The following is a 15,581-nucleotide window of genomic DNA, read 5'->3' on the forward strand; positions in this document are numbered from 1 at the left end:
GACGCCAAACGTTTCGGGCTCCATGCCCTTGTTCACTGGCGTGTTATGAAAGTTACGGCAGCTGTGTGGACTTATTACCATGTTGCTCCGCCCATGTTGGGACTTAGTAATGCAAAGTTGCTTTATGGGTCAGGTAGTCCTACTTAACCCAAGGTGGGTGCTCCGGGATTATTTCAAAACACTCAAATGTCATTCCCAAGTGGGTGCCAAAAAAGTGAAAACACACTGTGCCTACCAATGTTCACTCCGGCAAAATTCGGCACTTACTTCTCCTCAAAGCGCCTGTGTTGTCAGGCGCTGCAGGCCCGCTGGGTGTGCGGGGGGGCATCTCTGCGGCGAGGCGCGCCGCTCTTTAAATTCCAACATCACAAGTTGCCCTGCATAGAGACGCCAACACGGAAGTAAGTAACACCTTCTTTATTTGCAGGCAGTAGGCAAAATGCGAGGACTCATTTCCAGCCAGACGCCAAACGTTTCGGGCTCCATGCACTTGTTCACTGGCGTGTTATGAAAGTTACGGCAGCTGTGTGGACTTATTACCATGTTGCTCCGCCCATGTTGGGACTTAGTAATGCAAAGTTGCTTTATGGGTCAGGTAGTCCTACTTAACCCAAGGTGGGTGCTCCGGGAATATTTCAAAACACTCAAATGTCATTCCCAAGTGGGTGCCAAAAAAGTGAAAACACACTGTGCCTACCAATGTTCACTCCGGCAAAATTCGGCACTTACTTCTCCTCAAAGCGCCTGTGTTGTCAGGCGCTGCAGGCCCGCTGGGTGTGCGGGGGGGCATCTCTGCGGCGAGGCGCGCCGCTCTTTAAATTCCAACATCACAAGTTGCCCTGCATAGAGACGCCAACACGGAAGTAAGTAACACCTTCTTTATTTGCAGGCAGTAGGCAAAATGCGAAGACTCATTTCCAGCCAGACGCCAAACGTTTCGGGCTCCATGCCCTTGTTCACTGGCGTGTTATGAAAGTTACGGCAGCTGTGTGGACTTATTACCATGTTGCTCCGCCCATGTTGGGACTTAGTAATGCAAAGTTGCTTTATGGGTCAGGTAGTCCTACTTAACCCAAGGTGGGTGCTCCGGGATTATTTCAAAACACTCAAATGTCATTCCCAAGTGGGTGCCAAAAAAGTGAAAACACACTGTGCCTACCAATGTTCACTCCGGCAAAATTCGGCACTTACTTCTCCTCAAAGCGCCTGTGTTGTCAGGCGCTGCAGGCCCGCTGGGTGTGCGGGGGGGCATCTCTGCGGCGAGGCGCGCCGCTCTTTAAATTCCAATATCACAAGTTGCCCTGCATAGAGACGCCAACACAGAAGTAAGTAACACCTTCTTTATTTGCAGGCAGTAGGCAAAATGCGAAGACTCATTTCCAGCCAGACGCCAAACGTTTCGGGCTCCATGCCCTTGTTCACTGGCGTGTTATGAAAGTTACGGCAGCTGTGTGGACTTATTACCATGTTGCTCCGCCCATGTTGGGACTTAGTAATGCAAAGTTGCTTTATGGGTCAGGTAGTCCTACTTAACCCAAGGTGGGTGCTCCGGGATTATTTCAAAACACTCAAATGTCATTCCCAAGTGGGTGCCAAAAAAGTGAAAACACACTGTGCCTACCAATGTTCACTCCGGCAAAATTCGGCACTTACTTCTCCTCAAAGCGCCTGTGTTGTCAGGCGCTGCAGGCCGGCTGGGTGTGCGGGGGGGCATCTCTGCGGCGAGGCGCGCCGCTCTTTAAATTCCAACATCACAAGTTGCCCTGCATAGAGACGCCAACACGGAAGTAAGTAACACCTTCTTTATTTGCAGGCAGTAGGCAAAATGCGAAGACTCATTTCCAGCCAGACGCCAAACGTTTCGGGCTCCATGCCCTTGTTCACTGGCGTGTTATGAAAGTTACGGCAGCTGTGTGGACTTATTACCATGTTGCTCCGCCCATGTTGGGACTTAGTAATGCAAAGTTGCTTTATGGGTCAGGTAGTCCTACTTAACCCAAGGTGGGTGCTCCGGGATTATTTCAAAACACTCAAATGTCATTCCCAAGTGGGTGCCAAAAAAGTGAAAACACACTGTGCCTACCAATGTTCACTCCGGCAAAATTCGGCACTTACTTCTCCTCAAAGCGCCTGTGTTGTCAGGCGCTGCAGGCCCGCTGGGTGTGCATCTCTGCGGCGAGGCGCGCCGCTCTTTAAATTCCAACATCACAAGTTGCCCTGCATAGAGACGCCAACACAGAAGTAAGTAACACCTTCTTTATTTGCAGGCAGTAGGCAAAATGCGAAGACTCATTTCCAGCCAGACGCCAAACGTTTCGGGCTCCATGCCCTTGTTCACTGGCGTGTTATGAAAGTTACGGCAGCTGTGTGGACTTATTACCATGTTTCTCCGCCCATGTTGGGACTTAGTAATGCAAAGTTGCTTTATGGGTCAGGTTGTCCTACTTAACCCAAGGTGGGTGCTCCGGGATTATTTCAAAACACTCAAATGTCATTCCCAAGTGGGTGCCAAAAAAGTGAAAACACACTGTGCCTACCGATGTTCACTCCGGCAAAATTCGGCACTTACTTCTCCTCAAAGCGCCTGTGTTGTCAGGCGCTGCAGGCCCGCTGGGTGTGCGGGGGGGCATCTCTGCGGCGAGGCGCGCCGCTCTTTAAATTCCAACATCACAAGTTGCCCTGTATAGAGACGCCAACACGGAAGTAAGTAACACCTTCTTTATTTGCAGGCAGTAGGCAAAATGCGAAGACTCATTTCCAGCCAGACGCCAAACGTTTCTGGCTCCATGCCCTTGTTCACTGGCGTGTTATGAAAGTTACGGCAGCTGTGTGGACTTATTACCATGTTGCTCCGCCCATGTTGGGACTTAGTAATGCAAAGTTGCTTTATGGTTCAGGTAGTCCTTCTTAACCCAAGGTGGGTGCTCCGGGATTATTTCAAAACACTCAAATGTCATTCCCAAGTGGGTGCCAAAAAAGTGAAAACACACTGTGCCTACCAATGTTCACTCCGGCAAAATTCGGCACTTACTTCTCCTCAAAGCGCCTGTGTTGTCAGGCGCTGCAGGCCCGCTGGGTGTGCGGGGGGGCATCTCTGCGGCGAGGCGCGCCGCTCTTTAAATTCCAACATCACAAGTTGCCCTGCATAGAGACGCCAACACGGAAGTAAGTAACACCTTCTTTATTTGCAGGCAGTAGGCAAAATGCGAAGACTCATTTCCAGCCAGACGCCAAACGTTTCGGGCTCCATGCCCTTGTTCACTGGCGTGTTATGAAAGTTACGGCAGCTGTGTGGACTTATTACCATGTTGCTCCGCCCATGTTGGGACTTAGTAATGCAAAGTTGCTTTATGGTTCAGGTAGTCCTACTTAACCCAAGGTGGGTGCTCCGGGATTATTTCAAAACACTCAAATGTCATTCCCAAGTGGGTGCCAAAAAAGTGAAAACACACTGTGCCTACCAATGTTCACTACGGCAAAATTCGGCACTTACTTCTCCTCAAAGCGCCTGTGTTGTCAGGCGCTGCAGGCCCGCTGGGTGTGCGGGGGGGCATCTCTGCAGCGAGGCGCGCCGCTCTTTAAATTCCAACATCACAAGTTGCCCTGCATAGAGACGCCAACACGGAAGTAAGTAACACCTTCTTTATTTGCAGGCAGTAGGCAAAATGCGAAGACTCCCTTCCAGCCAGACGCCAAACGTTTCGGGCTCCATGCCCTTGTTCACTGGCGTGTTATGAAAGTTACGGCAGCTGTGTGGACTTATTACCATGTTGCTCCGCCCATGTTGGGACTTAGTAATGCAAAGTTGCTTTATGGGTCAGGTAGTCCTACTGACAGTGATGTCATTTGAGATGTCATCAGTGATGTCATCAGTGATGTCACTGACCATGTCATGAATGATGTAATATGTGACATCATCAGCAGTGGATTGCGGGTGCGCGAAATATATAGTTAGTGCAACTAACTATATATGCGAATTTCAATGGTTTTGTGTGAGTAAAATAAGGTTTTATAAATGCTAATTCCTAACTATATATGGTCTATAACCTATGGTTTTTTCAGTGAATTTTCAAGGTTTTGTAAATGCTAATTCCTAACTATATATGGTCTATAACCTATGGTTTTTTCAGTGAATTTCAATGGTTTTTTAATAGCAAATATCAAAAGCTGTAAAATGTATTCTTCTTTTAAAGGAAAAATATATTTTATATGTTTTTAATATAATTTTTTTATGTATATATTTTTTTTTTATTATTTTTTTTTGTTTCGCTACCGGTCCGCGCACCGGGTAGCTTCCCGTTAGCCTAATTTGGTGCCGCGACCCGGTCCGCGAACCGGTAAACGTTCCGTTAGCGCAACTGCCGCGTTAGAAAACAACATCGTGACGCGTCGCGTAAGCGCGACGTATCGCGTTGCCGCGTAATGCGTCTTATGATGCGCCGCGTTAGCGCACCCGGAAGTGCTCCGGAGCGCGAACCGAGGCGCGAAGCGCAGCACTCCGGAAGCGCTCCGGGTGCGTATCGGGACGCGTAACGTAAGCGTAACAAGTCATGTGACTTGTTAATAAAACTTTTTATTGGTTCATTTCACTTTTGGTTTCCTAATGATGTAAGGCTAGGTCATGTGACCTAAAAATAACACTTTTCATTGGTTTAGAACATTTTTTTTCCCAAATGATGAAAGCCCCCACCTTTTTTCTCACTCTGACTTTCAACTTTGTGAGAGGAAGACCTATTTTCATTATTAGGAGATGGCTTCAATAGTAGCTGCAGCTGGTGCACCTCCACCACCACCACCACCTCCAAGGAAGGAAGGACCACCTACCCAGTTCCTTCCCAACCCTGAGGAAGAGGAGGAAGAAGAGGAAGAGGAGGTACATGAGAGAGTATTCTTGCCTGAACAGCCCCGGAAATCCCACCACAAGGACAATTTCATTTGGCAATTTTTTACATTCCATGAAGGCCAAAAAAAAGTAAATGCCCGTCATGTGACATGCCTGATCTGCAAAAGAGTTCTGTCCCGAGGCACAGATAAAAAATATAGGTATGGGAACTACACTATGCATCGCCACATGGAAAGGTGGCATCCAATAAATTACAGTGTGGCTGAGCTGCGTGACCTCCGTGAAAACCCACGAACTCCTGTGGCCACCACCTCAAAACAGGAAAGTCTTTCGGGACCAGAGCTGAGGGAGACGGTCCCCAATATCCAGAGCAATTTTCATCACATCAACCTAGTGTGTAGATATTGTGGGGGACTACTTTGCTACGGGGAGATGAGTGTGATTTTAATGAACAGAGCATATGAAAATCACAAGTGCTCAAAACGCCCCAAAAAGTGATTTTTTTTTTTGCTCCTGTTGAGCCGTTTCTAATGCCTGTTTTTCGTTGTTCCCCCTCAAAAAAACCATTTTTTTTTTAAATTGTTCAAAATATTCAACAACAAAAAAAAAATGTTCAGAAAAATAATAAAAAAAATATAAAACAACAAAAACAATAAAAAAAGTTCTTTTCAGAACTACCTCCCATTTATAAAAAATTGTTAAAATGTTTAGCACTCTTGCAATTTCTTTTTTTTTTTATTCGCTCCCTGGTACGCTCCCCGGTGCGCGTACCGGACGCTCCCCCCGCGAAAATCGATTTTTTTTTTTTTGTCCCACGGGACCCTTTTATGGCCCCCACATCAAACCTAGGGGGTCAGGGGGGGTGTACCCTGCCCCCTTTTGCTCATTTCCCCCTTTGATTTTTGCCGCCTCTTGTATCTCAATCCTACCGAGACACAAGATGGCGGCCGCTGCTGACTGTTTCGAATGTTTACAGACACCCGAGAACCAATCAGCTTGCCGTGCGCAAGTCGAGTGGCGCGCCCGGAGCGCTCCTCGGTACGCGTACCGGGGCGCGCTTACAGATATATACATTTTTTTAGACCTAAATTACTCAAAATCCACTGGAGCACATATCTTGAGACATAGCAAAGGCACATCGGGCTACCAGTCCCTACAAGTTTGGTGAAAATCCATTCAGCCGTTCGAGCTAAAACTGCGACAGACCGCCCTATGGAAATTAACATGGGGAAAACACGTTTTGGGACCCTCCTTTTATCTCAGCCCCCGCTTGAGGAATCCCCCCCAAACTTTCAGGGAAGGAGTGGAGAGCCGCGAGGCAAAGTTGCTGAAAAATTCAGCCTGATTGCTCAACCGGCGCCAAAGTTATTCCAAATAGAATGTTGCGATTTCCCTATGGAAATCGATCCTAACTATATATACCTACTGGCGACCGCCAGTAGGTAATATATATATATATATATATATATATATATATATATATATTCACTGAAAAAACCATAGGTTATAGACCATATATAGTTAGGAATTAGCATTTAAAAAACCTTATTTTACTCACACAAAACCATTGAAATTCCATATATAGTTAGTTGCACTAACTATATATCGCGCACCCGCAATCCACTGCTGATCATGTCACATATTACATCATTCATGACATGGTCAGTGACATCACTGATGACATCACTGATGACATCTCACATGACATCACTGATGACATCACTGATGACATCTCATTTGACATCATTCTTGTGCTAATACGATAAACCTCTTCAGACTCTAATAAAACCTTAGATACACTCAGTGTATACAGACACTCACACACTGTTACTCATCCATGGAGTTACTCACACACCTAGTCAGTCATGCAAAGAATCAATCACACCTCTATTTCCTCAACTATACAGTTATACACACCTTACTTATTCAAACATATACTAACACATATTTACTCTCTCATACAATCCCTGATACAAGTTCACAATGATCCATACAGCCACTCACACATTCAGTGGCTCTCATGCACAGTTATTTATATATGCCAACTCTCACATGTACTGTGTTTTACATATGTACTTACTATGACATGTAGCATTGACATATCCATTCACTCATCAATACACTCATGCACACAGTCAACCGCCCATGTAGCTGTTTCCACATGCACTCTTGAACTCATACACCTAGTGAATCAACTGCTCACACATCTATGCACAGAGTCACACACCTCCCAGCCACCCCCACACAAACTCAATCTCCCATACAAATACTTGGGCAACCAATCAATAACATATGTAGCCTCTCGTATAGCTAATGATCCACACATGCAGCAGTTTACATCACAACAGACATACTGAAGCAAACATTCAGGCAGTTTAGTCACTAACCCATGCATTTAGTACGACACATTTATTCACTCACTCATACAGTCAGTCACGCACCTACTAAATCCTTCATCGAGACACTTATACATCCACTCATTCTTCAATATATCTAACATATTTAAACTTTACAGAAACACACAGTCACTGGATGATGTCATCAGTGATGTCATCAGTGATGTCATCAGTGATGTCACTGACCATGTCATGAATGATGTAATATGTGACATGATCAGCAGTGGATTGCGGGTGCGCGATATATAGTTAGTGCAACTAACTATATATGGAATTTCAATGGTTTTGTGTGAGTAAAATAAGGTTTTTTAAATGCTAATTCCTAACTATATATGGTCTATAACCTATGGTTTTTTCAGTGAATTTCAATGGTTTTTTAATAGCAAATATCATAAGCTGTCGAATGTCAAGTACGTGGTAAGTAAAACCATTTTCATGTTTATGCACACTGATCTGCTTTGAATGCTGCCCCCCACCCCTCATTTCTATTAGGAGTACTCTCTCTTTGCAGATAGTGAAGGGTAGTTAACGCAGGCCTTTGCCCCCGTTGTAATCCGTCGTGCCTGCTTCTCTCCCCATTTGATTGATTGTTCTCTTTGGTTCATTCTCTATTTACAAACAAGCACAGAGTCGCAATACTCTGTTTAGTCTTTGCAGATAGCGAAAAATCGTGTAAAAAAAGAAAAGGAATCGAGCAAAATCAGTAGGCCACTAATGGGATCTCTTTTTGACCTCCCTAAAATAGAAACATTAGGAACAACCTGTTGATAATACCAATGTGTATGTACATAAGCGGCGTTCATTTGTGTTCACAGTACCCCTTCTTGATTGTTTGAATCGAGCATTGAATTGTTCGAAGTTGGTTCTCTTAAGAATCTTCTCTGCCTGCAAACGAGGAAGAATAGGAATATTCTCTCTCCCTTTGCAGATAGTGAAGGGTAGGTAACGCAAACCTTTAACACGTCGTGCCTATTTCGTTCCTCATTGATTGATTGTTTCCCCAAACATTGACTGTTTGGGAATTGGTTCTTTTTGGAGGTATTCCCTGTTTGCAAATATACGTAGGAAAATCTTTGCAAATAGTGAAAGGGTACGTAATGCGGACCTTTCTCCCCCGTTGTAATCTGTCATGCCTATCTACTCCCCACTGATTGATGCACCTGTTTCACCCGGACCATTTACTAGAGATACGTCATCTGGCCCGACCAGAGAGCACCCCTAGTGAAAAGGACATATGCAATAATAACGAAGTGATCACTGTATCCTGTTAACAGAAACTTTAGCATGAAACAACCTGGAAAGAAAAGAATAGGAAAACGAAAATCAGTAGGCCACTGATGAACATAAACTTTTATTAAACAACGAACAAAGAAACGATAACATAACGTAATGATAAAACCTATTAATGTCCTAGAAACAAGAAAACGTTAGAAATATGCCAGTGGTGAGAGACCAGAAAAACAGTAAGAGAAACCAAATCACCCCTCGCTGTCCCACCGCCTGCCACGCCCAAAAAATCGATAGACTAGGGAAAATGCAAGTCAGTAGAACATCCGCCCCCACTCTGGAAACTTCCAAGGTGGGGCAGGGTTGTGGCTACGCCCAGCCGGGAGCAGCCCATATAAGGCGGATCCTGCTGCCACGCCTCGGCCAGGAGATCCTAACGTAGGGTGTAGCCGGAGGAGAGGCCGAGGCCAGCGGGACCCGGCCAGGGGATTGCCTTTACAACGCTGAAGAGTTTCAGGGGGGGGAATGTCTCCTCGACCCTCCCCTCTCTCTCCCAGTCCGGCCGCGGTGGCCCTTGAGAGTTGCAGGTAGTCCCGCCACATGCTCTTCCGGTCCGGCCACCAACGGTCGGGGGGCCGAGGCCGACGAGATCCGGCTGCAGCCGATAAACCAAGAAACCCGTTCATGGGGCCAGAGCCAAGGGCGTCCGGCCGACATCCACCGGAAGCCCGGCCCGAAGACGGACGGGACACTTCTTCTCTCTTGAATAATGGCTGCGACAACACTGGGGGGGGATGTCTTGCACATGCCTCCGACCCCCCCCCCCCCTCGTCCTCATCGCCTGGTCCGGCCATAACAAATCTCAAGCGAGACGCCGTGGGGTGCACTGGGAGGGAGAGACGATGCGAACAAGCCTCTCCCGCCTCCCCAGTGGAGGCTTCCCACCTGCACCCTCGGCGCTCCAAGCGCCCGGAAAAGGGTTCTTCCACTGTGGCGATGCTGCAACGTCTCGCCCGGCAGGGTGGAGCCCGTCCGCTCATTTGACCCCGCGATCGCCAGTAGCTACCGAACTCTCAAAATGGCGGTCGACCTGGCAAGAGCGGGCCCAGCATAAAGAAATGGCCCGGTCACTGGTTGACTCCACCACCGTAGTCCTCCACGACCTTGAAGATTCTACAGGAGCCGCGGGAGTCTCCGACCCCCGCAGACACCCCCGATGGGGAATGACTGCCATAATCGCCCGTGGAGTGACGAAACTGTATCCGCGGGACGTCGGCGCTCCCATGCTGGCGCCAGCCTCACTTTGAATTACTAGAATCCTGCAGACCTCAGTTCCGGTGAAAGCACAGTGTGACCCGGTAGGAAAAATTGTTGCACCCCCTCCCCTTTTTGACTGATAGTTCAAACCACCGATCCTTTCCTTTGCCCTTTTAACGGAACTTTGGACTGCCTCCCCCTCTTTTACATTTTCTAGAGAAAACAAAACATTAACCACTACATTAGCATAGCAGTTGACACCAGAACTGTTTTCAAATTGAAAACCAACAACATCTTCAACAGAATCTTTTTTGTTTCTGCTGTGACCCTGCTACAGCACAGGCATTGTCCCCAGCAGTAATTCTGCAATGCCGGTAAGAATAGCTGTGGTGCCTACTGGACTCACTCACCCCCGCGGCGCCCCACGCCGTTATTTGCTGGGCGGCAACTTACTAGACATCACTTTCGTGCCATCTAGATTTCAGCGCGTTCTGCTGCCTTGGAACTATTCGCACAACAGACTGCTACTGACGACCCACCCCCAGGCAACATCTTCTGAATTTTCATAATTTGAAAGAACTATTAACATGTCCTCATCAGGAATTCAAAAGAAATTGCCACGGTCTCTTCGTTGTTTAAATGTTTTTACTGTTTTTGTTTTGTTGTATATATTTATATGTTATTAAAGTTTTATATTCCTACTACTTTGTTGGAGTGCTATATATTTTTAATGTGACACATAATTGTAAAAACTTTGATGTACAAAGAGTCATTCCTGGAATCTTCCGCTTCAGGCTCGGTCCCCTCCACAATCACAATACAGGATGGTTTTCAGATAGTAGGAACACGTGTGGTGTGACGGATCTCATCGGGTGTGGGCCTTGATCTACTATAACTCCTTTAAAGAGGGGTGATTCTTTACAGCTGGAGCCATAAACTACATCTGCAGGGCTAGCTGATAGCCTGGACAATCGGACACAGAGGAAGAGGAGTGTCAGAGGGTGCGGTAGTGAATAGGGCGAAAGGGAGGTGTCGGGCGGGCACAGAGTGTGATTCTCAGGGAAGAGCAGCGCAGATGGGGGGAGGTTTATTGCCCATGCATAAGACAGAGAGCGGGGGTGACCAGTGCCTGGGGAAGATGCTTGCGAGGGTGGGGAGCCATGCTACGAATCGACAGCGTGCAGAGAGTGGGTCTGGTCAAGGCATCTAAAATGGCTGCCGTGCACGACAAAAGTGTGGCATTTCAAAAAAGGCAAGATGGCGCAAACAATGTTTTTCAACACTTCCTCATTTCCTTCGAATCGAACGTTAACAGACGTTGGTGCATATTACCAAAGTTAAGCGATATTTATCGCTAACGATGCTTACCAACGAATTTTTTACCGCTAAGCATCGTCAGAAATTATCGAAGATAAACCTTGCTATTATCAAGGTTTATCGCAAATGCGATAAAAAACGGCCGCAATGCATGAATATCGCTAAAAAGTCAGCGATATTCATGCATTACCGAGCTAATGCTCTTAGCCATGTTATCCACCTCCCATTGGATAACATGGCTAAGAACTGCTCAGGGCAGGTATAACTTTTTTGAGATATTCGCGCTTAGCGCGAATATCTCCAAAAGTTGGTAATAGGAGATAGATATCTTGCATGTTGTAATGCAAATTATTGTGGTATATGGAACTCATACCATAATCTCTCAGGAAAGCAGAAACTGATCCTTTTGGGACCGCCTGAAAAGGCCTACGGGGTGAGGGGTACTCTACTTTGCCCCCTTTTCACGTTCCGAACTATTTTATTTTACTCTCTTCTGTAATTACACAAAATAGCAGCGATAAGATGCATCGGAGACACACAGTGAGAGAAAGGAGGCCGGAGATGAAGAAGAGATGTCAAATACACATTGGAGATAATATAGTGGCAGAAGGGAAGTAAATATGAGTAAACTTACCATGTAACATAAAAATGTTGCACTCTATACTATAAGTCTCATTTTATACTACAATCACTTCGCTACAACCTCATAAATTAAAAATAAAAATGAATAATGTCTCAAACAATTTTTGATTTCTAAATATAAATTTATTCTTCAGAATTTTCTAAATTTGAAAGAACTAGTAACATGTCCTCATCAGCAATTTCCTCATGAAAAGTCTGCAATGATGATTCTTGTAACTCTATGGTCTCCAAACATTCGATAAATTCGCCATCAACAGATTGATCAAAAAAATCATTCAAGTCATCTCCTCCTTGTGACAATATTTCATTATTGGTGCTGTCAATTTCAATCAATGTAGTGGAATCATTCAAGTCATCTCCTCCTTGTGACAATATTTCATTATTGGTGCTCTCAATTTCAATCAATGTAGTGGAATCATTCAAGTCATCTCCTCGTGACAATATTTCATTATTGGTGCTCTCAATTTCAATCAATGTAGTGGAATCATTCAAGTCATCTCCTCCTTGTGACAATATTTCATTATTGGTGCTGTCCATTTCAATCAATCTAATGGAATCATACAAGTCATCTCCTCCTTGTGACAATATTTCATTATTGGTGCTCTCAATTTCAATCAATGTAGTGGAATCATTCAAGTCATCTCCTCCTTGTGACAATATTTCATTATTGGTGCTGTCCATTTCAATCAATCTAATGGAATCATACAAGTCATCTCCTCCATGTGACAATATTTCATTATTGGTGCTCTCAATTTCAATCAATGTAGTGGACAATTCAAAAGAAATTGCCACGGTCTCTTCATTGTGAGCCATTTTATTTTGAAATTGCTTGCTGTAAATTGCAGAAAAAAATAATCACTTTCATTTATCGTTTTTAGTAATACATAATATAAAACTAACTTTATCAAGTATTTAGTATAACAGAAAGGACTGCAAATAAATAACAGAAAACATTTTTCAAATTATCTTCAAGTGTACAACATAGTTCCCCTTACAAATTAACAACTCACCTTTTTAAAAGTAGGAGAAGTGTTAGTACTGTGTAAATCAAACACCAGAAATTCACCACCAAAAATTCCTCACAAATGTACCTCAGACAGTAGTATCACAAAATGGCTGTGGTTTCCTCTCATTTGACATATATACATAACCACTTAACTTTCATCACACACAAATACAAAACCAAAGTAACATTTTAATTGGTTCTAAATTTCAACACTTTCAAATGTGTTTTCCCCATGCAATTTTCCATAGGACATTTACATACGTCTACAGCCTGAATGGCTGAACGGAATTACACCAAACTTGGCAAAATGGTACATCAAACCTAAGAGGTCAGGAAGGATCTACTATGCCCCCTTATGGTCATTTCCCCCTTTGCTTTGGCCTCCTCTTGTCTCTCGATCCTACCGAGAGACAAGATGGCGGCCGCTACGGACTGTTTGGAATGTTGACAGACGCCGGAGAACCAATCAGCTTCGCAAAGCTCCGTAACGCGAAAAGTACGCGAAGCGGAGCGCTGTTACAGATATATATCTTTTTTTGAACGTTAATTTCTCAAAATCCACTGGAGCACATATATTGAGACCTAGCAAAGGCACATCGGGCTACCAGTCCCTAATATTTTGCCAAGTTTCGTGCAAATCCATTCAGCCGTTCGATTATTGACATTTAGATACGTCTACAGCCTGAATGGCTGAACGGAATTACACCAAACTTGGCAAAATGGTACATCAAACCTAAGAGGTCAGGGAGGATCTACTATGCCCCCTTATCGTCATTTGCCCCTTCCCTTTCGCCTCCTCTTGTCTCTCGATCCTACCGAGAGACAAGATGGCGGCCGCTACGGACTGTTTGGAATGTTGACAGACGCCGGAGAACCAATCAGCTTCGCTTCACAAAGCTCCGTTGCGCGAAAAGTACGCAAACTGGAGCGCTGCCCGGTCCGCTGTTACAGATATATATCTTTTTTTAAACGTTAATTTCTCAAAATCCACTGGAGCACATATATTGAGACCTACAAAAGGCACATCGGGCTACCAGTCCCTACAATTTTGCCAAGTTTCGTGCAAATCCATTCAGCCGTTCGGGCTAAAAGTGAGGCCAACCGCCCTATGGAAAACTCAATGTTAAAAACACGTTTTGGGACCCCCCTTTTTTCTCGACCCCCCCTGGACGAACCCCCCCCCCAATTTTCAGGGGCTGCTCAGAAACAAAATGTGCCATTTTCCTGAAAATTTCAGCCAATTTCGTCCACAAACGCCAAAGTTATTAGACATAGAATTTTCAAAAAACCCATAGAGAAAAAATCCTAACTATATATACCTACTGGCGACCGCCAGTAGGTAATATATATATATATATATATATATACATATATATATATATATATATATATATATATATATATATATATATATATATATATATATATATATATATATATATACATATATATATATATATATATATTATCTGAAAAGAAATACACAGGGAGAGCTTGGTTTCCTACAAGGAAATGTATACTGACACATATACAACCTATCAATATTAGGGATAACAGATATCCATTAGCCTTGCTCTCGTTATGCTGTTTTGGGATTGATAGAGTTTTGAGAAAACCCAGGGAGAATAATAGGCTGTGGGAATTGAGAAGATTAGAGGTGCATTTAATAATTGGTTTAGAAACATGTGGTACATTTGAATTGGAATGTGAGTAAGAATTCATTGTGCATTTACCTTGAAGGAAATTATAACTGCCAAACTTGCCATTTAGCTATAATGTTCCTAGGTTGTCATATTTAAGTTTTTATTGCCCGCTTTTTCTTTTACAGATATTAGATGGACTCTCCATAAATTTGGATGATTTATTGGCTTAACGGCTCACTATGGTGATAACTGTGTTATATCCACTTGGGCATTAATAAGGAATTAAATATGTAATGTAAAAAATACAGATTATGATTGCCTTTTTCAGACTGAAACTGGCAATATGGATAGTTGAAGGGAATGAAATCAGCCTAGTTTGAAAGTCAGCACTGTATGTTATGATATTTTAAATTGTGTGAAAGATTCAACATGGTTTATATCAAATAATTAAAGGGAATTATTATGTATGTTATGTAGCACTTTATGTAATAATGTCTTTAAGGCCGAATCTTTCAACATGGTATATATCAAATAATTAAAAGGGATTCTTCGTATACGCATGTAAAACAGATGTGGTCTAATAGGTACACTACGCCAAAACGTATAAATTACTTTTCATTTAGATTGCAGACAATAATTACACAGGAACAACACTTCCCCTGAACTCCTACTTAGGCACTGAGTACTGAAAGTAATATTAACAGTTAATGATCAAAAGTAAATACTTCCAAAAGCAAATATGTGGCTTACAAGTATCTTCTAAATAAATTGAAGCTCCCTTCCATTGCTACATAAATTCTTACAGCTGAAAGATTGCTCTAACCTCTATTTTTGTGAATTCAAGAAAAATATTAACAATCCTCTTACCTTGATTTTGAGTGAGTCAGTGTCATAAGGGCTTGGCGTGAAGTCTGTGTGAACTTTGGCTCTACCACAGAATGGCCCAGTATAAGGAACATCTTCATCAAGCCTGAAACTGTCCCGCTTGCTTGTTCCATCTGAGCAACTTGTCACTCCACCTCATTGAAGAAACAACAAACATGTATGGCATTTTATTGTACAAAAAATACACATGAATAAATGTAACATAATAATAAAAATCTACCATTTGGCTTTTCTTTAGTAATAGCCAAGACAATCTCAATTGAATTTGAAAGCCTTATAAACAAAGGGCACATCAGATAGTTTATTGAAACATCTCCAACGGGATCACACCTGAATTTAATACCTGGCAGGGGACTGGTTGATTT

At 43.8% G+C, this 15,581-nt stretch overlaps 1 protein-coding gene across 1 annotated transcript in view; it reads right to left on the reverse strand.

Annotated features, from left to right (window-relative positions):
- Positions 1–15,581, reverse strand: part of LOC144773380 (SAM domain-containing protein SAMSN-1-like) — a 390,420-nt gene that overhangs the window by 163,388 nt on the left and 211,451 nt on the right. Inside the window, exon 5 of the mRNA XM_078658350.1 lies at positions 15,199–15,350. Within this exon, the coding sequence (XP_078514476.1) occupies positions 15,199–15,350 (152 nt within the window). The remainder of the gene's footprint in view (positions 1–15,198; positions 15,351–15,581) is intronic.

This window comes from Lissotriton helveticus, chromosome 8 (assembly GCF_964261635.1).
Source record: "Lissotriton helveticus chromosome 8, aLisHel1.1, whole genome shotgun sequence".
Lineage (NCBI taxonomy): Eukaryota > Metazoa > Chordata > Amphibia > Caudata > Salamandridae > Lissotriton > Lissotriton helveticus.